The 25,383-nt window shown below is 50.0% G+C and overlaps 1 protein-coding gene across 1 annotated transcript in view; it reads right to left on the reverse strand.

The window, feature by feature from the left end:
- Window positions 1-2,283: 2,283 nt before the first annotated feature.
- Window positions 2,284-25,383, reverse strand: part of LOC138581961 (fatty-acid amide hydrolase 1-like) — a gene marked incomplete at its 5' end in the record, with an annotated part of 308,818 nt that continues 285,718 nt past the window's right edge. Inside the window, one exon of the mRNA XM_069652870.1 lies at window positions 2,284-2,452. Coding sequence (XP_069508971.1) covers window positions 2,315-2,452 — 138 coding nt within the window. The remainder of the gene's footprint in view (window positions 2,453-25,383) is intronic.

A 25,383-nucleotide genomic window follows, 5' to 3' on the forward strand; every position in this document is an offset into this window, starting at 1 on the left:
TGTCTCCATGACTGAAGCTCAGGAACAGCGAGATCTGCAGGAACTGCCAGGAACAACTGCCTCAGCTACAGCTTTTCTTCATCCACGAGGTACTGTGCAAACATGGTGTGGAAATCCTTTCTGCCGCAGTGAAAGTTTGTCAAACTTTCCCAACTTTGGAGTCTTGTTTGCTCCTATACCGACATATAACTCTTTTTCTGGCAAACCACTTTTAAGAACATTGGCAAAGACTTAGCCATTTACTACCAGAACTGTGCTATCCTATCCAAGACACTGAACCATTGACTTTGGCCCAGCCCTATTGAATTGAATTACCTCTTGTAGTGAACTGAAACTTTTTGCCCTGCCTCTGAAAGTAATTGTGTTTTGATTTTTATAACCTTTGTCTTTCTACCCCTTTTGAAAGTTACTGAAGTGCCATTTTGCTGCCACTTCAGGGGAGCCTAACTTGTTAAGAAACGTATTGGTTGTGTACTGTAGTGTATTATAGTGTGATATTGAGCTGCTTCTTACTATTGGAATGTTTTCTAACTAAATGTGTAAATACATGTATATTCTGTTACCAAGAAACCTTGAGTAAGTGTTGTATTGAACTACTGTGATTGCAGGTCCTTTGTATAACATCTTTTACTGCTCACATACTTCTTGAGATACGTCTGGCTGCTCAGCCACTGCTACCACATAACTGTGTAGTACAGGCTTGTACCAAAGGTGAGATCGCGCTTACACCTGTAGTCTTAATTGTGTGTAGTGTTGCCAAAGGGTACTGCATGTAATTCTGCCTAACAGTAGCAGTTTCGCTCGTAGCTTGGGGAGAGGTCTCCTTCAAGGGTCCTCTCTTGATCAGTCCTTGGGAGACACAGCAGCTTTCGGATAACAGTGAAGAAATTGCAGCAGCAGATGTCTCCTCCAAATGGGCATCAAGAAACAGCTTCTTCTTGCTGAGCTTCAACTTCAGCTTCTGAACAAATTGGTAAGTGAGAGGTCCCCAGATATACACATCTGTTCCCCAGTCACTCTGGCTGAGCCAGACTCAGTCAGCCAATCATGCAGAAGGGCATTCATGCAGGTAGTCAGCCAATCAGGCTCACAGGCACTCAGGCCATTCACTCTACCCAGAAACCCATAACAAAGAATGTGGATTGGGGCAATTACCCAGCCTTTCAGCACACTACACCTAATTCATGTCAGTTTCAGTCAGGGCTGTCTCACTCATTGTGTCACACACACAGAAACCAGACACCCACAACAGAGAATGCGTGTTCACTTCAGACTCCATTCATGCATGTCCCACCTGTAGGGTAGTCTGACAGGAGGCAGCTCGACAGCCATATATGGTATTTCCAGACAACAGCCAGTCAGGAGGAAAGGGAACAGAGACATATATGGTGTTTCCACCCAATAGCCATTCCGTAGGAAGGGACAGGGTCAGGGCTTCCCAGGACTTTCGGAAACAATGTAAAAGACAATAGAAACCAAGAGCCCACAGTGGACATCTTGCCTTTGTGTAGGAATCCATTGATTTCTATGGCAGGACCAGGTATCCCAAAAAGGAGGACACTCAGAGCCACTGTCAAGTCAGCATGTAGCTGCCACCAGTCCATACCCTGCTCTGTGGGAACACACATAATGGGTACAAGGGTGTACTACCACCCATGGGTGCCATAAGGGTATCTGATGAGTGCTGTTCACCAAAAGATAAAAGGAAGAGCTGCACTGCCAGAGGTCCAGGCTGGACCTCAGTGGCAGAAAACTTTAGGAAAAAACACACAGAGAAGTGGTAGGACAAGGACTAGGAGGGCCTGTCCCTCGATAAGGCATTTCCAGCATCATAGTCTACAAAATGACAACCGTGTAAAAGACCTTTGAACATGCTGCTGCTTCTTCAATAGCTCTGGCAGAGAGCCAACAGTCTCTTTAGACAAACCTTAAAAGGAGAATCCCTGACCTATTTATGTTGCCCTATTCAAAAGTAAAACAATTAAATACCACATAGTCACTACAAACGACTGTGAAAATGTAATGAAATAATACTTCTCGTATTTTTCATAGAAAACGTATTTTCTTTCTATTCACAAATACCAGACAACCACATGACAGGCCATGCTGTTTATTAAACTCAGTCGCTGTGCTCAGGTTTGTTTGCAGGCATTTAGCAGCAACTATAACCACACAGTGTGGGCTTCTAGGGCTCTATAAAGCTTCATTAAGAAAATGCATTATTTTGTTCAACAGTTTATGAGAACATTTAAGATCATGCAATGGAATGTTCTTTTACTTGGAGCACAGCCCCGTTTCTTCCTTGCTGCAGAGTCTAGAACATCTCTAATCTTCTTTTCTCCTGCTTTGTCACGCGTTCCACTTCCTTCATGAAGCGAAGGCACAGCTCATCCTGCCACGTTAGAGAGACACACTGCACAGCTACGGGAAGTCCCACACCCTCTGCGGCAGCCTTAAGAGCAAAATCAAACAATGGGGTCACGTTTCGAGGGGAATTTCAATATGCAAGTAAAATCATTAAATTAATAGTAATATGACAGAAGGGGAAAATGTAAGTGGTTGTTGGTGGTCAAGAATAAAGAGAACAACATGTCGGATACAAATATAGACAAAGAAACAGTGCTGAAGGTAGCCGACAGAAGTAAAACACCATGGGCCTCATTACGACTCAGGCGGTAAGGGGTTTACGGCGGCATAAACAGCGCCGACCCTTACCGCCTGATTCCGAGGTCCCTTAGCGCCATGGAGGTTTTAACACCTGCTTTTAGCAGGTGTTAAAATCCATGACGCTAAGGGACCTTTATGTTAATTACGCCACCGTAATTTACGGTGGCGTAATTAACGCCTTCCCCACTCCCATTATGCCCTATGGGGCAAAAATGGGAATGGGGAAGGGTAAATGGGGATTGGGGACTTACCGCCCCGCCAACCTCGGAATGGGGCGGTAAGTCCGCCAACCACCATGGCGTAAACGTAGTTTACGCCATGGTGGTAAAGGTACGACCCAGGCGGTAAATTACCGCCTGGGTCGTAATGAGGCCCCATGACATTAGTGCTAAAGTATCTTGCACTACCAAATAATGCCTGGGTTTTAGCTCATTATAATTAAGTGATTCAAGTGAATCAGTGAGTAAGTGAACATCCAGTGTCAGCTTTTTTGAAACTGACCATAACGACCAGACAGCATGGTTGCCAAGCCCATGTCACATACTCAGGGCTTTAAGTGGGGTAAGAAATCGAGGGGGGCCTTAATTTGGGGGTATGGCTTGTGGGAGGGCGTGGCCTAAAAAGTACATAAATCGTAAGGTCTGCACACAAATATATATACGTGTTATATATTTGTATGTGTACCTTACTATGGTTTGTGTACTTTGCAAGCCATCTTTTCTAAACATAGAAATATGTGACATGTTTCAAAAACATGTTCGCCGAGGGTTAAAGACGCCTCTGCGACCTGGGGAAATAAAAGGGACAGTAACTGCCTCTGGTGACCCTCGCGCGAGGCAGTTACTATGACAGCAACCGTGTGTCTGGCTGGCACTTCTGTCAGCTCGCCTGACTTCATGGCAGGCGCATCTCCCGTTGCGGCTGCGGCTGCGACGGGATAATGCATCCCGCCGATGTTGCGGCAAGGCCCCGGCTCAGCCCCACTTTTTGGAGACTGCCGGGGCCTGGCCCCAACAGGCCCCCGACCCACTTAAAGCACTGCACATGCCCAAAACACAAGTTCTGACACTAGAATACGCTGAAAGTATTTTAGTAAACAATAGAAAAACATAAGACTGTTGGACGGAAATTGGTTATGGCTGGCTGTAATATAGAGGTTTTTGGGGAACAGTTCTTGAACTCAAGATGACAAATGAAGGGCATCAAACAACACGCTATTCAGAAAGTTCCAGGCAGAACGTTCTCCTGTTAAATTCGCTGTAGCATATAGCCTATATCCCTTTTTCTGGAGACCACCTCTTTTGGGATTGGAACTTTCTCCCTTTGCCAAGTGTCCCAAAAGTCCTTCCTTTCCCTTGGGCTCTCCTTCTCTCTATGTCTTATTCCCCTCTTGTCGGACCAAGGGGATGCCCCCGTTGTTTTTTGATTCTGCCATATGGTGTCTGCTCACCCTTCCACGTTCAGGGATATGGGGCCTCATTCCGAGATTGGAGGTAGCCATGGCGCTATTTGCGCCATGGCTGCCTCCAATAACGGGTCCGGCCCAGTCTTATTCAATGGGGACTTACCGGTGCATTCCGACCCTGGAGGGACCGGTAAGTCCCCATTGAACAAACCATTCCCCATTCCCATTTGAGCCCCCATAGGGCTCAATGGGAATGGGGAGGGCGCTAATAACGGGCCTGCTCATGGCAGGCCCGTTATTAGCACCCTGGTCCCTTAGCAGGACCCGTAAAGGAAGTGTGGTCTGACCACACGTCCCTTACGGTTCCCGCTAAGGGACCTCGGAATTGGGCGGTAGGGGATTACAAGCACCTGTCTCCTTACCGGTGCCGGTAATCACTTACCGCCCACCTTGTAATGACCCCCAGTAGTGCCCTGTACACTAGCCCACACCCAGGAATACAGTATGCTGCTCACTCTCCAAGAGATATGCCCTGTTCACCCTTGCACACTCAGTAATATATTGGCCTGCTCACTAATCTGCACCCAGGGATATAGTGCCCTGTTCACTTTTTTAGGCATACAGTGTCCTGTGCACTGTCTCTCTGTCTTCACTTTGGAATATCCCTCTTCTGGGCTCATAGGGCTTTCCTCTTCTTCTACACATCCCCTCTTCTGGGGCGCAAGCCACTCTCTTATTACTTCTCACCCATCTCTTCTCTTAGGTCTGGGTCTCTTTCATTTGCCACCAGATACTCTCCTCTTATCACTGTAGTGTATGATGAATTGTATTGTTGGATGTTGTAATGTTATGCTATGTAACTGAAATAAATCATTATACTACTACATAAATAAGAACAAATAGCATTTTTTCTGTATTTCTCTCTGTGCTGTGAGAGCAGTATACATGTTTTATAAATTCTTAACAAGCAAATTGAGCAACAGGCGTTTTCACAGATATAGTTAATAGATGAGGCTGCGAACCGAGGAGCCAGTTTAATATCCTAACAGATAATTCAGAAATCAAAACATGTTGAAATCTTAGTCATATTAAAAGAGATATTGGGATGAAAGGCAGTGCATTTTCACTAATCACTTTGTGTTGAAGTGAGGAGACATGAAATTAGAGTCATCCAAATAACCCAAGGGAATTGGGGGGCGGGAAGTATTTATGGTTCTTTCTTTTTTTATTTGATTTAATTGAAAAACAATTCTTACAAAAACTAGTATTCCTTGTTTCCTTAATCACATTGATAACATCCATTTTCTTTCCTAACTGATTTGGGCAGCTGAGGTTCCCGTCTTCGGTATGTTTTTCCTGTTTCTTTCACATACCATTGTCGTATGCACGATAAGTGTCACGGCAGTCACCCATGAAGTCTTCTCTCCGATAATTAGAAGTTTCCACCAATCTTCTTCATCCTGTGTTTGTATCTTTAGCTCTCAGGTAAGTTGACCTTACATATTTTGTACCTGGACAAGAAAGCAGCAAATGTCTTACTGTTTCTACCTCTTCTTCATCTCCACAGTGATGACACTTATTCGACGATGATTGACCCCTAATAACCAGAACCTTTTTTGTGGCTAGGAGGTTTAGACAAGCGCTCAGGAAAGTATTTCGTAAGCCTTTATTTGGGAACTTTTTCATATATTCTGGTAGGTCATTCACCTTTTTTTGATTTGTTGGAATGTTGGTTCAAAAAATCATAATCTTTTGTGGGATAAGTAGGGAGGTAGACATCTAACAACGTGCACCAAAGTGCCTCAGCAGAGGCATCAAGGTGCTAAAAGCACCTCCCAGAACAGCCCACCAGGAACAAGTAATTGTCTGGGAAACAAACATGTCTTTAAGTGTTTCCTGAAGATGTGATACTTGGATTTGTCTCGAATTGTAAACGATGAAAGAATTCCAAACTGTAGAGGTATTTGGAATGTGTTGCAATTTGGATGAAGATTGTTTAGGGAGCTCTAAAAAAACAGCATCAGTTAAGCCGGCTGGATAAATATGCATTCATAAGCTGCACCTTCTAAAAAAAAAGAGAAATAACTCAACATTTTTAGAGACCGCTCAGGGTCCAACCAGACTCCAGGATTGTGTACTAGATGCAATGGTTTGAGAAAGGGTCCCAAAGCAGGAGGTACGAAGTCCAACATTCTGAGGGATTCTTATGCAAGTGTATTAATCTTATTAGGTTTACAAATAACTATTTCTTTTTTGCTCGTTTAGTTGTAGAAAGTCATTTGTAATCCATATCTTCACTTGTTCAATGCAGCACTTAAATTTATAAATCGGGTACACGTTGGAATTAAGAAAACACAAAACTAGCTGGGTGTCATCCGCATACACTTAACAAGTCATGTTAAAGCTGCACACTAGATCTGCCACAGGATTCATGTAGAGACTGAATAACAAAGGGTAGGGGAGGATCCCTGTGGAACCCCGCAGGTGATATCTCCCTTGGCAGAAGAAAAGGGGGGAAAGGTACACTGTTTGTTTACGATTAATCAAAAAGGATTTAATCCAGTTTCAAGCTTTCCCCTGTAGTCTGAGCTTGTAGATATAGTTCAAAAGAATGTTAGGGTCAGCCTATCAAAGGCTGCAGATAGATCTGAAAGGATGGATGAGCAGACCTGTGTCTCCTACATCCACCTATAATCTTAGATCATCTAGCATAGTTAACAAGACTGTTTCAGTATTAAAACCTGGGCAAAAACCATTGTGGATGTCATTGAGTCAGCCGACTTCATCAGCAAAAGACTGGAGCTGTGATGTTACCACAGCCTCCAGTAGTTTCCCAATTTAAAAGTTCCTGATCGTGATCCTGTTCCTGAGATCGGCTGGCAATTGATCAGCAGTGGAGGGTCCAGAAAGGGCTTTTTTAGGAGTGGGAGATAGCGGTTATCTTAAGTGGATCAGGAAGTATGCCCGCTAGCAGTGAGTGGTTGATGATGAGGCACAGGTTAGAGATTACACAAGATCTCAGTTGTTTGAGAATTCTGGCGAGGCATGCATCAAAGGGTGATCCTGAAGGATGGAGTGACCCCATCAGTTATAGCAAAACTGGTTCAGATATAGTAGAAAAGAAGTAAAAGATTACAGGATATTCGTCATTGCTCACATTTTCATGTAAAGCAAGAATAGGATACATAATGTACATAAATCCATGTGTTGCATGTTCTAAATTGGTAGCACACATTCCCTATGCACAAGCCTGAGTGGCATGACACAACTCGCCTTGGCTGGTATTTCCTTTGTATGCTTATGGTCAGGCCCCCTTCGAAGAGCCTCTTCAAAGGGCTGTACTCCTTCCCTGTCTGGCCCAGTGTTAGGGAGAATTCTCAGAAATGTGCAAATTCCCTCCAACTTTGCTGGATTTTGAGGACTTGATTTTTTTAACATGGAGAGAGTAAGACCCTTTTCCCCACTCTCTCATGTATTTGAATGTGATTTAGTACACTGTGTTTCTTTTGGTTGTGGAGTCTGACAAACTCCATAGGCATCATCTTTTACATTTTGTCACACAGCACCTTCAGTCTTTCCGATTTCCCAAAGGTTTAACTACCTTCTCTTGGTTAAACTACTGTTTCCCAGAGCAGTAAAGCAAAATTGTCTTTACTTACATGTATAACTTTCTAGACCCAGCACACACTATCTTACAATAGGGTGCTGGAGGGGTTACCTAGTATCCCCTTTGTCTAGATTCTCATGTAACATTTTTATGTTACCCTTTTCTCATTGAATGGCTGGTGGCAGTGGTTTCGTTTTAACTACCATGGTGTGCATTTCGCGCAGGCTGGGTTTGCAGCTGCAGTAAAGCACCCGAGGGTGCCATTTTTGTCAAAATGGCCCTAGTCTTCTTTTTTCGCCATTTCTTTGTGGAAAATTCCTTCGTGAGATTGACTCTGTGCGCCAAACCAGGTTTGGTCCCATTGTTCGTTTTGCCTTTGGCGGGATTCACGAGTGAAGCCCGTCTCTGGCTCCAAGGTGTCTGGGGTAGGTAAGAAGTGAGGTAGATGCCCGAAACTCCCTGTGCTTAGTCTCCTAGACCCAAATGCACTCTGTGATGATTGGCTGGCTGACTGTCCGGCAAGGACCGCCACCCTGCTGGGTGATTGACAGCTAGGCTGGAATGAATGGGAGATGACAGAATAAAAGGCAAGTCTTTTGGCTTGGAAGGCAGAGTCGACCACTGGACAAAGGAACCGAAGAAGAGCTTGAAGAGGACGGCTACTGCAACTCCTGGACTGTTGGTTTGTCCAGTGAAGACCTGCTACAGTGCCGAAATGCCAAGTTCGCATCGACAGAGACGCCACGGCAAGGACGACTTCTCCCCTTGAGTTGGTGGGACCAATCAACTCCAAAGTAAGCCACCTGGGCATCCATCTCGGAGCAGGTTGAATTTCCACAGAGTTGCTGCTGGAAACCGTATAGCAGGGAGAGGAACACCTGATTGTGTGTGTTGCTTTTAAGCTGGCCAAGAGCTCCAGGAAGATCTTCCGGACTCCCGGGAATCAGGACTGACCGAGCCTGAGCCCCCTCAACAGAGTGCAGGACTCTAGAAGCAAGGAAAGTCCATCTCGATAGCCAGGAACTGTGGTGTTGCTATATGCAGTAGACACGAGGAGCTGAAACACTGAACAGTCACTGAAAGTGAAGTTTGCTGGATGCAAGTTTTGACCATTGCAATACAGTGCAGGAGTCCCCCGACTTCCTCCCTCTTGTCCCCACGACTGAGGCCCAGGAACAGTGGGATCTGCAGAGCTGCACAGGAACAGGAGTTATCTGCTGCATCTTTTCTTCATTTTAAAGGAACTGTAAAAAGTCTGAGAGAACGTACCCCTTACTGTAAAGTTGCTTGCATCTTCTACTAATCACAAGTCTAATCAGTTTGTGGTCCTACATTTGATTCTGTTTTTCTTCAAAGACTTCTAAAACATTGTGCAAAAACTTTCTACTTACCTAAGAAAAAGTGTTTCAGCTTACATAGACTTTTGCCTATTGACTTGGGCTTAGCCTCTTCCACTGAATGACTCTTATTGGAGGATCTGAAAATATTTGGCTGCCTAACAATATTTGTGATCTCTTGTGTGTTCTAAATAATCTTTTCCTTTGACTTATTACTATGTTATTCTAAATGCAACAGTGATATATTAGTTTCCCCAGCACCCTAGCAATTGAAATCACCTGAGGGTGTAAGTAGTGTCTGTGGGCCATCCCAAAAGGGTATCTACTGATTTAGAGATATTAAGAGAGTGTATTTCATGAAGTGTATTTGAGTGTTACTATTATATTACTCCCTTCTGAAGACAGCTTATTCTAACTGACTGATAAATAAATTAATTGTTTATTCAAGAAACCTTGAGTATAAGAGTTTATTTGAATACTTGTAACTGTAAATCTCTGTGTAACTCCACTACAGCTCACATTGACCCCTCTTGAGATAAGCCTACAACACGATACCAAAACTGTGTAGTACAAGATTATACCAAAAGTTGGGTTTCCTATATCTGTAGTCAGAGTTGTTTGTAGTGTTCCTAGAGGGTACTGCATACAAACTTTGCCTAATACCCTGTCCTGGCCTGGGATGGACGTGTGGTCCCTCTATCGGCTCCATCTGGTTCTGGCAAACATCAGCTTCACCTAGGTGCCTGTTCACCATTCCCATCTCAATGCACTCCAAGGTATGAGGGTTTCTTGAGCTTATCTCATAGGACACTGCTGCCTGTTCCATCCTGCCCGAGACTCATTGCACCTTTCTGGTAGCAGCTTGTCCTGTGTGCATTCCACACAGCCTCTGTTGTCCAAACTACTCAATCAAGCCCTCCGTGTTCTGCTGAGCCCCCTCTACCACTACGACCTTGTCCGATGACCTCTCTCACTTCCCATCTTTTATGATGCCTCGTGTCCCTCCGGCTGGATCCCTTCACTTCTTTCTCTCTACCGATGCTCCGGCCGGCCGTTTGCCTATCCTTGCTATTTACATCATTTGATTCTAGGCCTGATTTACACATGCACCCTCTATCTGATCCTGCATATGTGTGCTCCTGGACATTCGAATTTTGGTGTGTTTAACTTCTCTGCACCCTTCAACTGTTCCCGCATACGTGTGCTCCTGGACATTCCAATTCTGGTGTGCTTAACGTCTTTGCACCCTCCATCTGTCGCTACACATGTGTGCTCTGCTCATGGACATTCGAATTTTGCTGTGTTTAACTTTTCTGAACCCCCCATCTGTGCCTGCATATGTGTGCTCTGTGCTGCTGCACATTCAAATTCTGGTGTGCTTAATTTCTCTGCACCCTCCATCTGTCCCTGCATATGTGTGCTCTGTGCTCCTGGACATTCGAATGTTAGTCTGTTTAACTTCTCTGCACCCTCCATTCCATCTGCTGCCCTGTTCAATCCCTGCCTTTTCTCTGTCCCTCTCTGTACCTTCCCTTCTTCCCCTCCCCCTCCTTCCCTCATTTCTTGGCAATGCTCTTAAATGGCATCAGGCCTAGTATGATAGTTAGTTGTCTGTTCATTCTGAATGACTCATGGCCTTGTAAGAATGACTATTGTATATTACCCTTGTTGCCTCCCCCGCCTTGAATCGCTTTGAAATACTTTCTTTGTATAGGCGCTATACAAATGACCAGTATATATAAAATCAATAGAAATAAATATGGTATGAACCCAGAGTACAATATGTTTTGCAAATGAAGCATGGTCATGTTGATATTTATCAACACTTTGGTTCTCAAAGAAATTGAAAAATGCGTCACTGAAAAACAGATCCTGAATTATGCACAAACGGGCTTTAGGCCAGGGGCAGCACTACCCATAATATTAGGGTCCTTGACCAGCTAATCAACAATACCATGAGCTGCAAGGATGCCACACTATATATTGTCTTTTAGACTTTACTAGTGCTTTTGACCTGGTGGGCCGTGACATCCTGTGGTCAAAACTGAAGGACATGGATTGCCCTAGGTGGATTCTTAACATATTAATAGCTCTGCATAGCAACACCACCACTAGGGTCCGACTCAATGATCGGGGGGGGGGTATCAGGTAATATTATCCCCATATATATGGTCGCCGTACATAATATTGCCGGGAAAAGGTTGTGGCAATATTATATGGGTAACCATATATATGGGGATAGGGGCAGCCCAAAAAAAACCGCCCATTTTTCGGCAATATTTTTGCATGCCGATATTTTTGTGGGGACATTATTACATGGAACCATTGGGGGGAGGTCACAGAGGAGATTTGCATTAATATGGGAGTTAAGCAAGGCTGCGTAACTGTGCCTATGCTATACAACCTATATATAGCCGATCTGTTGGACCATATGTCATCAAAGTCAAATTGCCCTCCCAAATTGAGCGAAACACCGATTACGGAAATGCTTTATGCGGATGACCTGATCCTCTTTGATCGCACGATGTCTGGTATTAGGAACCTACTTAATGAGTTACTGGTATACTCCTCACAGTTGGGACTGGTCATAAATATGGGAAAAACAAAAATAATGACTATTGCAAGAAAAGGCCCTAAACGAACTGGTATTGATTCCAATGTGGGAACAATAGCGGTGGTGGAGCAATATCCGTACTTGGGTTTAGACTTCAAAGCATTGTCCGACTACGAAGCAATAATAAGAAATAAAAAATGGAGAGCAAAATTGCTTACCCTCCAGGCCTGTAGATTTGCAAAGGGCACTGCAGGTTTTAGCATGGCGGGTATTCTGAAATTGTACCAGCAATGCTTTGTACCCGTAATTCTATATGGCCTGGAGGCATTATCCATGCAAGATCTAACTTGGCTCAACATTTTAGAAGGTCACTATTGGCGCACTGTTTTTGGGACCATCCTGCTCAGTACAATACTTCAGATTAGAACTGGGGCTCATTTCCCTGAGAGGGATGGCACTGCGTGTGCGAGGTTCCTTCTATTTGAAAGCTCGAGAAAACCCCTGCTGCAAATTGCTCAGGTTGGCAGGGCATAGCTATGATTCAGAAAAACATCCCCGGGGTGGATCATACAAAGAGTTCAGTGAATCATTATTTGCCGAGATTGACTGGCCTTATGAAAAACTGAAACATCTACCATATATCGACCAAAAAAAAGCATTTGAAGATAAACTGAATAAGTGGGATTGGTGTATGAATACAGACCACTTATCCATGCTCAGTGGGTATGAGGCAGTCTCTCACGTCACCCACAGATACCTAAAAATTCAGGCTTACTTTATGCTATCTCCGGCCCCTGAAGTTAGACGGTTCCTGCTGCAATTAAGAACAAATCAGCTACCGGTTCTTACTATTACTGGCCCTCGGTTGAACATTCTTCGAGAGGCCAGGATCTGTCGAATCTGTTAGGGGGCAGGAGTACTTGAACCCAACCGACATGTTCTAACACTCTGCCCAAAACTGGGCCCTACATATATGGGTGAATATGAAAAATGAATGCACAATTATGAGGCGATAAAAGAAGAAGACTTCTGGTATGGCTGTCTGAATACAGTCTCCTTAAGCCTTCAGTTAGCACTCTTCAGGGTATGGACCCATATTAAGCCTTTATAAACTTAAATATATCTGGAAGTCGGTATACCACTCTGACTTGGTGACTGTGTGAATCTATGGTCTGGCAAATGTCTGTAAATTGCTGACCATGACATATCCCTATTCTATCCAATGATTTGATCGCCTCTTAGACCTTTAAAATCGATTGCCATAGCCTAGGTATCATGAGCTCGTGGCCATAAACTACTTCTTTCCTATAATTCCTTAATCACTGCATAAATAAACCTGACAATTATCTATTTTAGAGTTTATATCAATTAGAGAACTCTGATTAACAAAAGATCATCAGGGTAATTCATAGAATTCAGCGCACAAGTAGCACACGTGGCTGGCGCACAGCGTGCGCGTGCGATAGTCTGCGCCAGCCGCGTGCGCCAAAACCGAATCCGGCGCACAGCGTATTCATGGATTTTAGCTTCCCCAGGCAGCCGTGGCGCACAGTGGCGCAGCGACTCGCTGCAGCGCCAGTTACGCCCCCAGGAACGCCCCTTGCGCTGGGAAATCTCATAAAAATCACAAACCAGCGCAAGGGGCTGCGCTAACCCTGGACCATCACGGCAAGCGGCCCATGCGATTTTCAAGGGTGCGCGGGAAGTTTCACACGTCAAATCCCAGGGTACGTCCATTACAGGGGTGCGCGGGGAAGTTTCACACGCGAAATCCCAGGCTACTTCCATTTCAGGGGTGCGCGGGAACGTTTCACACGCGAAATCCCAGGCTACGTCCATTTCAGGGGTGCGCGGGAAGTTTCACACGCGAAAAGCTAGGCTACGGGAATTCCAGGGGTGCGCGGGAAGTCCCACACGCGAAAAGCCAGGGTACGTCCATTACAGGGGTGCACGTGAAGTTTCACACGCGAAAAGCTAGGCTACGGGAATTCCAGGGGTGCGCGGGAAGGCCCACACGCGAAAAGCCAGGGTACGTACATTACAGGGGTGCGCGGGAAGTTTCACACGCGAAAAGCTAGGCTACGGGAATTCCAGGGGTGCGCGGGAAGTCCCACACGCGAAAAGCCAAGCTACGTCCATTACAGGGGTTCGCGGGAAGTTTCACACGCGAAAAGCTAGGCTACGGGAATTCCAGGGGTGCGCGGGAAGTCCCACACGCGAAAAGCCAGGGTACGTCCATTACAGGGGTGCGCGGGGAAGTTTCACACGCGAAATCCCAGGCTACTTCCATTTCAGGGGTGCGCGGGAACGTTTCACACGCGAAATCCCAGGCTACTCCCATTTCAGGGGTGCGCGGGAAGTTTCACATGCGAAAAGCTAGGCTACGGGAATTCCAGGGGTGCGCGGGAAGTCCCACACGCAAAATCCCAGGCTACGTCCATTTCAGGGGGGCGTGGATAGTTGAACACGCTACTCCGATCGTTGGGTCTTCACAGGTCTTCCCTGTACAGCCTCCACGTCCCCTGCATGCAGTCCACACCACAGGGGATTACCCTGCACACCTGCTCATGACTCCCACCCCCCAGCAGTCATGGGGCACCCTCCACCAGGCCCCCACCCATGTCTCCCACCACCCCCACCCCCCAGCAGTCATGGGGCACCCTCCACCAGGCCCCCACCCATGTCCCACTCATGCCTCCCACCACCCCCACCCCCCAGCACTGTGGGGCACCTGCCAGCAGGCCCCCACTTATGTCCCACTCATGCCTCCCACCACACCCACCCCCCAGCAGTCATGGGGCACCTGCCAGCAGGCCCCCACTTATGTCCCACTCATGTCTCCCACCACACCCACCCCCCAGCAGTCATGGGGCACCCTCCACCAGGCCCCCACCCATGTCCCACTCATGCCTCCCACCACCCCCACCCCCCAGCACTGTGGGGCACCTGCCAGCAGGCCCCCACTTATGTCCCACTCATGCCTCCCACCACACCCACCCCCCAGCACTGTGGGGCACCTGCCAGCAGGCCCCCACTTATGTCCCACTCATGTCTCCCACCAACCCCACCCCCCAGCAGTCATGGGGCACCCTCCACCAGGCCCCCACCCATGTCCCACTCATGCCTCCCACCACCTCCACCCCCCAGCACTGTGGGGCACCTGCCAGCAGGCCCCCACTTATGTCCCACTCATGCCTCCCACCACACCCACCCCCCAGCACTGTGGGGCACCTGCCAGCAGGCCCCCACTTATGTCCCACTCATGCCTCCCACCACACCCACCCCCCAGCACTGTGGGGCACCTGCCAGCAGGCCCCCACTTATGTCCCACTCATGTCTCCCACCAACCCCACCCCCCAGCAGTCATGGGGCACCCTCCACCAGGCCCCCACCCATGTCCCACTCATGCCTCCCACCACCCCCACCCCCCAGCACTGTGGGGCACCTGCCAGCAGGCCCCCACTTATGTCCCACTCATGTCTCCCACCAACCCCACCTCCCAGCAGTCATGGGGCACCCTCCACCAGGCCCACACAGATGTTCCCCTACCAATAGGAAATCACAATATAGATCCCAGGATCCCATGGGCAACCACATCCCACCCCATGTCACCCCAGTCCATACACACATCCAAGGTACACATCCATTCAAAAATCAAATACCCATTACATGATACATAACCAATGAGCAGTATGCGCATGAGTCCAAGTCTGTCAGACTCACACAATGGCAACACATGACTGTGAAAACCCAGATTGTGACAGTCAACAAACCAATGAGAGAAGTCCACACAATAGAATCAAAAGAACAATGTATTAAAATGTAAGAAGGAAAAAAAAAGAAACACCTAAATGAATACACAAAGTAACAGGTAAAAAAAAAAAAAATCTAATGAAAGGTGAAATCCAAAAGAACGGGTGCAAAGTCAATCAAAATGGAAATCAAAAACAAACACATTGCCCCATGGTCCAAATAATAAAATCAAAAATATCCACAAACTATGTACAAAGATGATTGTCCGGGTCCAATATCCCTAAAAACCATAAAATGAAACCTACCCAAAACCTAACTAATGCTAACTATATACAAAAAACGTGGGCCATTGTCCAATCAACCCAAATAATAAATAAAAATAAAGGAAACCTACTATCTACATAACTATATACAAAGGCGGCGGGCCAGTCCTGCGGCTCACTGAGAGATGTTATGGGCCAGGGCATCATCGAACTCCCTTTCTATCTCCCCGAGGCGTTCCTCCTCAATGGCCCCGAGGGCCCGCAGGGCTGACGCAGTGTCCACCTCCAAGCCCCTGCGGATCTCCTCGAGGCACTCGGCACGCCTCAGGGCCCTCTGCATGGAGTCCACCGCCCTGACCATAGCGAGCCGCTCCTCTTCTGCCCGCCGCCTCTCCGCATCTATTGCGTGGCCTAACCGCTGCCACACGGAAGACACATTCTGTCCAGGGTCCTCCTGCCCTCCAGCCGATGGCTGCCCCTCCGATGTTGATGGCCCCGAGCCATGACGCCTCCCACGTCGCTGCCGCTGCCTCTGCAGCCACTGCCTCTGCCAGCACGACGGCATCCAGGCTGATGGTATCCACCGACGCCGTCATGCACGTGCCCTGCCTGATGATGCCGGCACATCCTCCACCTGCAGGGGTCCAGTTGCCATGGTGTCCACACCAGCTGGACCACCGACTCCCGACTGTGGCAGGGATGGGATCCCCACTGAGCCGGCTGCATTGGTCGGGGCAGGTCCACAGGGGGCCCTGGTGTCAACTGGGCCGGAAGACGGCAAGGAGAACGACCGGCGCATACTTTCCACAGAGGAGGAGATGCCCGACACATTGGCCATCACCTGCAGAAAACCCGCGCCAATGGCAGATCCCAACTGGGCCACGTCGGCACGGTGCTCTTCGTGATGATGTGCGTGCTCCTCCCGGGAAGCACGCACGTCATCACGAATGACCCCCGTGCGCAACGCGACCCCAATCAGGACCTTTTCCATGCGCCCACGGGTCCCCTCGTCCGCAGGTGGAGGGGAGTCAGATGACATAGACACCCCCTCCACCTGCGGACGGGCCTGGGACGGGGCATCCATGCTGGTGCATGGTGGTGCACTCACAGGGTCAGGGACAGCGACATGCACAGGCACCTCCACGGCGACCTGTGCTGCCTCCTGCCCCTGGCCCTGGACTGCACCACTTGCACCAGCAGGGATGCCCCCACCAGGCCTCAGGTGTGCCTCAGTCTCGGCCGCCTCCTCCTCTGTAGAAACCACCAACCTGGATGGCTCCTTGCCCTCTTCCGCTGTAGCTGGCCCCTGTGGGGGCTCACCCACCCCTTCCGCCGCAGCCGTGGGGGCATCCCCGCCGTCTACCTCCACAGCGCCGTCTCCGCCCTCTCCATCACTAGCCGCTGCATAGAGGGAGACATAGAACACAAGCATCAGGGCACTGTACAATGGTCCCCTACACAGGAAGCAATATCAGATGACTGGCAATGGTAAAGTACACTTCTATCATGTCCCTCCACAACACATGGGTCAGGCAATACACACACGCAACACCCATGGTCCATGGCATGCACATCAACATACATGTCCACTGCACTCTTCTGAAGTACGATGTCATGGAACTCACATGCATCATTGGTCATGCAAATCACACGCACACACTTCACCTCTGTCACATCCATGTGGCCTCGTACATCACAAACACAGTGGATACAAGGATGATTAGGCAGCATCAGTGAATCTGTACAGTGTCACAGACATGTGTCATGCATCCATGCCATTCAAAAGTCACAGACATGCAGGTCAAGCACACCGACCTCGACACCATACATGTACCTGGCATCAGCATCCATCCCTCACCCACACCCATGTCCACGAACATACACTTGCATGCTCACATGTGTCCAATCTGCATATGCCTCCTCAGGTTGCATAGCAACACATACAACAACCATGTGATCCACAAATTACTGGTCGCACATGCATCGCCATGACAACACTGCACACATACATGCCTACAAGGCCCATTCCACACATACAGCATCACACAACCAGCACACTGCAACATGCACTGTCTCACACAGCAATGCCTGCACACTTACCGCTCAACTCCAGATGGGTCTCCCTCTCAAGGACCTGGGAGTGGAGCGCTGGGTGTATGCGTGCCAGGACCCTCATTTGGATCGAACTCATGTGGCCCCGGCCCCCCTCCACGAGGCGCTGGGCCTTTGAGAGGGTCCTGGACCTGCAGTCCTCCCAACGCTTCCTGACATGTGGGTTGTCGCGGACTGCCACCCCCTCCGCTTTGATGGCAGTCACGATGTCGTCCCAGATCCGAGTCCGTCCTTCATAGTTGGCGCGGCTACTTCCGAAGAGGGCATCATACTGCCCCAGGACTCGCTCCACCAGGACCCCAACCTCGGTGACACTGAAGCTGGGGCCCCTCTGCCTCTCTGGCTGGGGTTGCCAGTGGTGCCAGATGTTTCAGTGCCCGACATGGCAACCCCAGAGGCAGGAGTGGGTGGGCAACTTGGTCCTGGGGCTGGGCTGTGGAGTGGTGTTCTTCCAGTCGGGAGTCTTCAGTTCCAGCAGGGGTGGACACAGCAACTGTACGCCTGCAGATGGCTGATGTGCAGGCACCAAATGGCAGGGCACGGTGGCAGCAGGCAGGCAGGCAGGCAGGCAGCAGCAGATGGCACGTGGGAGGCTGCTCGGGGCACTGGGGGGCAGTAACTCGGCCTTCTGGGCAGGAGCGTGGTCTTCCGTGTGTGAACGCGTGGCCAGCTTGATACGGAGTGAATTGGCACGTGAAAATCATGCACATCTGCGTGGAATCCGAGGAAAGGCCCTCAGCGCGTAAGCACGTCAGCACGCGTACGCGATTTCATTGGTCCAAAGGGCCAGGCACGTAAGCGGGCCTATGACGCACGGGTGTTTCCCAACCCACGTGAAAAAAATACACGTGCCGCGCGAGCGCGTCAGCACGCGTACCCGATTTCATTGGTCCAAAGGGCCAGGCGCGTAAGCGCGACTATGACGCACGGGTGTTTCCCAACACGCGTGATTGGTCCAAAGGGCCAGGCGCGTAAGCGCGTCTATAACGCACGGCCGTTTCCCAACACGCATGAAAGAAACACAAGCCAGTGTCAATGCGTGTGATTGGAGGCTGGCCCTTCAGCGCCTACACGCGGAAGTGACGCAGGACCTGTGGGCCTGCATAAAAGGTACATGTAGAACGCCATTTCCTTGTACGTGCTTTTCGTGGAGAGCGAGTTGGTGTATTCTGTACTTCTTGTCAGTTGACACGCGATTTACTTCACGGCGTTCAAAGGTCGTACTCCCTGTTACCTCTGACAGCTTTTTCTCTTTTGCTCTTTTTCCTGGGCCTGTTTCCTCACACAGCGTTCCCTTCTACTGTTGTCCTGTCTCCTCAGACAGCATCCCATTCTTCTTTTGGCGGGGGTGTTGCCAACGCGCACACGCGCGTCTTTTTGACGCATTTCTCCCTGGCAGACGGTGAGTTGCGCACGCATCTATCATCTGTGCTTGCCCCGTGTGTCACGTACCTCTTCAGAGGTCAATCTAGGCTGCGTGTGACACGCATACGTTCATTCTTGTGTTACTGGATGCCACAGCGTAGTGCAGGGTTTTTTATACGCACACGTGGTCTAGGAGGGGTATCGTGCACGTTCCTTAACTTTTTGGGGTGCCTGTGCGTTGCGTGACCCGTCATCTTTCCCCAGGGGTGTCATATAGCCTTGCCACTGCACTAGGGTACGAATATCATCTGGTACCCAACCCCTTTGACACCCAATTGCCCAGGACAATTGTGCACACCCACTCCCATACGCACAATAACATCAGTGCCATGGTTGGGAGGCGTGCAAGCCGTAAGGGTGGCAAAGGTGGCCGAGCCACACGTGGTGGCCATGGAGGATCCACTAGGGGACGTGGTTGTGACTTGCAGGGTGCCCCTGTCCCCCCCAGTCTGGAGGACCAGTCAGGGACACCCATGCGCCCCCCCCCCCCAGGTTGAGGGTCATGTGGCTGATACCAACCCTGATCAGCCCTTGTTGGACCAGCCCATTGTGGCACCAGACCTGTCCGAGGGTGACTCCATCGCTGACATCCAGGTCAGCAGGTCCACTGCACGTGCACCGGTGCACATTGGTGTCATCAGGACACGCGCATCTATGCCAGATAGGTCATCTGCTGCCCCCCGTGGGCAGGGTGTGGCTCCATCCACCCCACCTCTCATACACCCTGCCAAGACTGTGTCGGTCCTAGTTCATGCACCTCAGATCAGGCCTGACCCTATCCCTCTACCCCCAATGCCTGCACCTACTCCCATGCTGAGTGTGCAATCCCACACACCCAGTACTGAGTCCACCACGGCTCCTGCCCCTAGTGTCCACAGCGGCGTAGGACACTCTGGATCCCCACCCCCTTCCAAGCGGAAGAGGAAGAGTGCACGTCCGGCACAGGCTGATGCCCCAGGCACGGCTGCACAGTCCGGCCCATCAAGGAAGCCCAGCTTCACAGACGCCGAACTGAATGCACTTGTTCAGTATGTGTCAGACCATGATAGGGAAATGGTCATCGTTGCAGGGTCCAAGACCACACATGCCAGACGCCAGGCACACTGGCAGACCATTGCTGACAAAATAAGTGCCCTTGGAGTAGTGAGGCGCACAGCTAGTGATTGCCAGAAGCGCTGGAATGACCTTAAGCGCAGGGCAAAGGATAAGCTGGCCTCAAGTCATGCCGCAACCTTGGTGACTGGAGGTGGGTCCCCAGCACAGGAAATAGAACTCACACCACACGAGTCCGTAGCTGGATCCTACGTCACCGAGGGACAACTCCAAGGTGTGGGAGATCTCCCTGATTACGAGGCATCATCCGGTGAGTGCACATGCATGTGTGTTATATCCATTTGCATGGTGTGTGTGCGAAGCCTTCATGTTGGGTGCCTGTCAAGGGGGTGTGTGGCAGAGTTGATAGTGTCACCCATGTGCCTCATCCAGTATGTTCAGTGCAACACCATGTGCCGACACCACTATCCCTACTGCCAACAGTGCACATATGGCCCTACACCATGGAAGTTCCCCTTGAATTGTCATTTTGTCACGACATTGTTGCTCATTCTCCCCTGTCTATTCATCTTATGTCTTACATGCCATTCCTACACTTTCCCCCAGCCATTCAAGTTCCATCGTCACATGCCTGACATGCAATGATACCACATGCTAATGCGTCCTCTGTATATACATGGCACTCAACATGCTGTCATACTCTGGAATTTGCCTTGACACCCACCTCCTACCTGTGTGCTCTTGTTCCATCTGGTTTCAAGCCCCATTCCCTCACACTCCATGCTGCTCTTCATGGTCTATCTTTCCTGACTTCTACTGTTCAGACCATCGTGCCCTACTCACGACACCTGCTTGCAAACAGTCAAATGAGGGCACCCTGCCCTCCAATGCGACCCACCCTATTGCTGACAAGTACATCTGAGCCTACTCAAGGTTAACTCTCACTGACATCTGCTCATACATGCCTTTGCCTGTCCCATGGACCCTTCACATGGTCCCAGTCCTCTCTCCTTGCTCCTCTTCCACCATCAATGGTGTGATCCGTTGGGGTGTACTCTTGGCCTCCTTCCAATCCTCAGAGGCCACAATTGATGTGTATGGTAATGGGAGCATCTCAGTCCAAGGACCTCAGGCCAACCTTATTCTCCTTGACAAATGCTACCCACATCTCATCAACTTCCTTTCCTCTCCTGCTGTCCCCCCTCCTCTCTCCTCATCTATCCTGCACTGCCTCCCTGCACCCTCCCATGATCCTTCTCCGCCTCCCACTCCAACTCCTACACATGCTGCACCTCTGATCTGTAGCACTCCCCGTAAGTCCTACAAGGCTGTCAACCTCCTCCACATTTACACTCCTTACTCTGCCGCTGCATCAGGCATTCCTCCAATATATGTCACTTACATGAGGTAATGCACCTTGACATCCTTGGTCTCATGGAAACATGTCTGACGGCCAGCTCTGTCTGCATCTTTGACACACTCCTACCTGACGTTCAGGAGATCCTCTCCTTGGCCCGGCACTACTGTGCAGGGGGGGGTGTGCCCTTGCCTTCCCTGAGGGTATTCCTGCCACTGTCACTCCTACGTAGACCTACTCCCCTCTGGAATGGCTTGTGTGACGTCTCTCTCCATCTCACCTCGACATTCACAAACTGTGCGTACTGTGTATCGGAAAACTGGTCAAATGTACTACTTCCTTTCTGAGTGGCCTCACCTCTCCTCCTCACTCATGTCCCCAGACACTGAAATCCTCTTCCTTGGTGATGTACGCATCCACCTGCATGCTTGTTGTCCCCCCCACGTGACTTTTCCGTGACCTCAGCAACTCCCTATCACCCTCTAAACTCCCGTCTGTCCCTACTCATTCTGCAGGGCACACTCTTGATGCTCTGATCTCATCTGACCTTCCCCTCTCCATCTCTCTCTGCACTCCTCTCTCCTGGAGTGATCACTTGCTCCTCTCCTCCCACCTCACCCTCACCACCCCACAGGCAAAGCCACCCTCACCACTGTCACACACCTTCTTGGTATTCCAACCCATGAAGTGTGTGTCAGTCGAGGCTTATGCTGCCAAAATCTCCCCCCCATCCAGCTCCCCCTTAGGCTCACTCCCATCCTGACAGGGCCCACTCCATGCTCCACTCTATGTCAGGTACACTGGATGTCTTTGCCACGGTCATGACAATCCTCCTGAAGCCCCATGCCAATGCTGACTCCTGGCATGACTCGGATCTTGTGAACCCAAAACACAGGTGCCGGGTGGCAGAGAGGAAATGGCCTGCATCATGCTCATCCTCTGGCAAACTGGCCTGCCGCCTGCTCCAAAGGCAATAGCGTCTCACCCTTCTCACCAAGATGAGAGCCCCAATCCAAGGGCACATATCTGCGGCATCTGACAACTCTGCAGGACACATTGAAATCTGCAAGGACCTTGCCGAGCCAGATGCAGTGTGTACCTCCCCTGTCCCCTCCGAGCCCACAGCACTGCATGACTGTCTCTGTACCCCTATAGGCCACCCCCCCAGCACTTGTCTGCGCCTACCACCATCTGCCCTCGACGTTAAGTCCTACTTACCTTGTACAGCACTTCCAGCCGCAACTTCCCCTTGCACTTCATTGTGCCACCCACCTCTGCACTTGCGTTACATGAATGACACCAGCACCAGTAGGATTGTTGAATGGCATCCCCTTCTGCCCCACCACCCCTCAGTGCTCCGCTGTACCTTCATACATTTCTGTACAGGTGCTTCACGAATGCTATATGAATCCATTACAGGTGATGGGGAGGTGGAATCTCATTGTTTACTGCATTTTGTTAATGTTGACAAGGCACTGTGCATCGTGGCCGATTGGGACTAGCAGATCCATGTCCAACATGTTAACTTCTTGATGTGATGAAGCAATGTCAGGACCAGAGTGGCCAAAATCCAAATTAGTTGCCCTCCTCTCCCTCTTCACTTGGTGGCTATGTCACATGCCATGTGTGTGATGGCATGTGCATTTGACATGGCAATCACCGGCCAATGTGTGATGCCAGTGCTAGGCAGCATGGGGAGCAGGCGTTGCTCTCCATTCTCTGTGTCATCATTGTGTGCCCTGAGCCTCCCCTCCAGACCCAGTGATGGTGAATGCATAGGAGGTTTCCCAGTCATGTGGGACATGTGTCATTGAACTACTGGCTCTGTTGTTCATCAGCCCTTGTTGTATGCCATGGTGCTAATGCCTGTTTCCATTTCTCTCTCTCATGTCTTTGCAGGGGACGACGCACTTGTTGATGCTGGGGATGTGGTGGTGGAGCCGTCCCAGGAGGGCAACCCGGGCCGACCTTCCACAAGTGAGGGACGTGGTGTGTTTGTGGGTGAAAACCCACAAGTGCTGCAGGTCGTGCTGTCGAGGGGTGTCTCTGGGGGTTCCTCCCCCGAGCAGTATTCAGGTGTAGACTCGCAGGATGACACCTATGTGCAGTCGCAGGTGAGTGTTCTTGGGAGAGAATCTCCTCTGTCCGACCCACCTGCAGCCGGGTTATTGCCCTCAATGGGGATGTCAGTGTCGGCAGCTCAGCCTCCGGTGGTTACGGATGCAGGGCCACACCACACAATCTCTGATCCTGTTCCTGGGGCTGCAGATCAGAGAGGGAATGCAGTCCTGCAGCCTGAGGCTTTGCCGGCACAGCAAGGCGCAGTCCGCCTTGCCCCAGGCAGGTGTGGTGCCCGCCAACGTGGTGGCCGTATGCCACCTGGCAATACCGCTTGGGAGCAATCCATCTACGGTATGGCCACCCAACAGGCAGCATCATCCGAGATGATTGCACGGGCCATGGATAGGGTGGCCACTTCCATTGTCCCCCCAGAAAGGCTGATGGAGCGACTGGAGCAGGCTACAGAGTCCATCTGCCAGGCACACAGGGAGGACATGTTGGCGTCCAACATGGACAGGCGGGCAGGACTGGCGACTCTGCGGGAATCACTTTCCATGGAGTCCCAGCGCCACAGGGAAGGCCTGAGGGAAGAATTCCATCACCTCAGGTCGACCCTGTCAGAGCTTGAGGCTTCATCCCATAGAAGGACAGAGGAGCAGCTGGAGCGTCTGACACGGACGCTCTCGGCCGAGATGCAGGCAACTCGTGCGGCGGTCAGGTCATCCCGGAAGTTACTGCATGGGGACCTCCGCATGATTATAATCCAGAACCAGACCTTCCAGACCCGCCTGCTTGCAGCCATGGAGGAGCAAACTCGGGCTTTGCGTGGGCTGCCTCCCATTGTCACACCATCTTCTGAGGCAGCTCCCCCACCTCCTGAGTCAGCTGCAGGGTCTGGCCAGAGCGATAGCGACTCATCTCCCACAACAGAGTAGCCGTGTGGGCCACGAGCCTATGGGGTGTTTTTACTTCCCATGATCCACACAGGTGGATTGTGGCGTGCATCCTGTCCTCGGACCTCATAGGTGGCCCCCCCCTCCCCGCCGGCCCTTTCATGGCCATTTTTTCTTATCATATTTTTCTTTTTCAAGTGTGTTGCCTTGTGTGGGTACCTGGGCATACACTGTATTGTGGCTGGGCACATGCAGGCTTGTCCTGAGTTTGGTTTCGATGCTTGGGTACCTGGCATCCACACCCCTCCTGCTTCCGTTTCCATGGGCTTGCAAAGGGTGTGCCCAAGTGACAGCAAATTACACGGTGACATTGGACTCCCATGAGCTGTTGGGCAGTTCATAGTCAATACTGTGTAGACATTCATAGTGTACATTGTTGTTGCACCTAACTATGCATGATGGTTTGATATGTGCCTCAACTTACATATGTTACTCATGTTTTGCAGGTATTTCACACAGTTCTTCACACGGGCATACTCTCTGGAGTCAGACTACATGTCGGTAGATGTGCAGTGACACTTTTGCGTGGCGCCATCACTGTACATCTGGACGGTGAGGACATACCAGCACAATCAGGTATTGAGACTACCATTGATTACATGTATTGTGTCTTGTTTTGGTGGGCTTCAGGGTGGGTTGGTGTGTAATTTGATTGAAATGACTCTTACACAGGTGTGTAGTAGTGCCTCCATCACGGTTAGCTGTTCAAGTGCGGCTATGTTCCATTTGGGGCACTGCAATTTGTGACACCGGTGTCATGTTGTGAGGGTCAGTTTGTTTGCTCTCACATACCATGACATGGTGTCCTCTGTGGCGGGACTGTGAAGGGATTGGGT

The sequence above is a fragment of the Ambystoma mexicanum genome, chromosome 3q (genome assembly GCF_040938575.1).
Source record: "Ambystoma mexicanum isolate Mex_15411 chromosome 3q, UKY_AmexF1_1, whole genome shotgun sequence".
NCBI lineage: Eukaryota > Metazoa > Chordata > Amphibia > Caudata > Ambystomatidae > Ambystoma > Ambystoma mexicanum.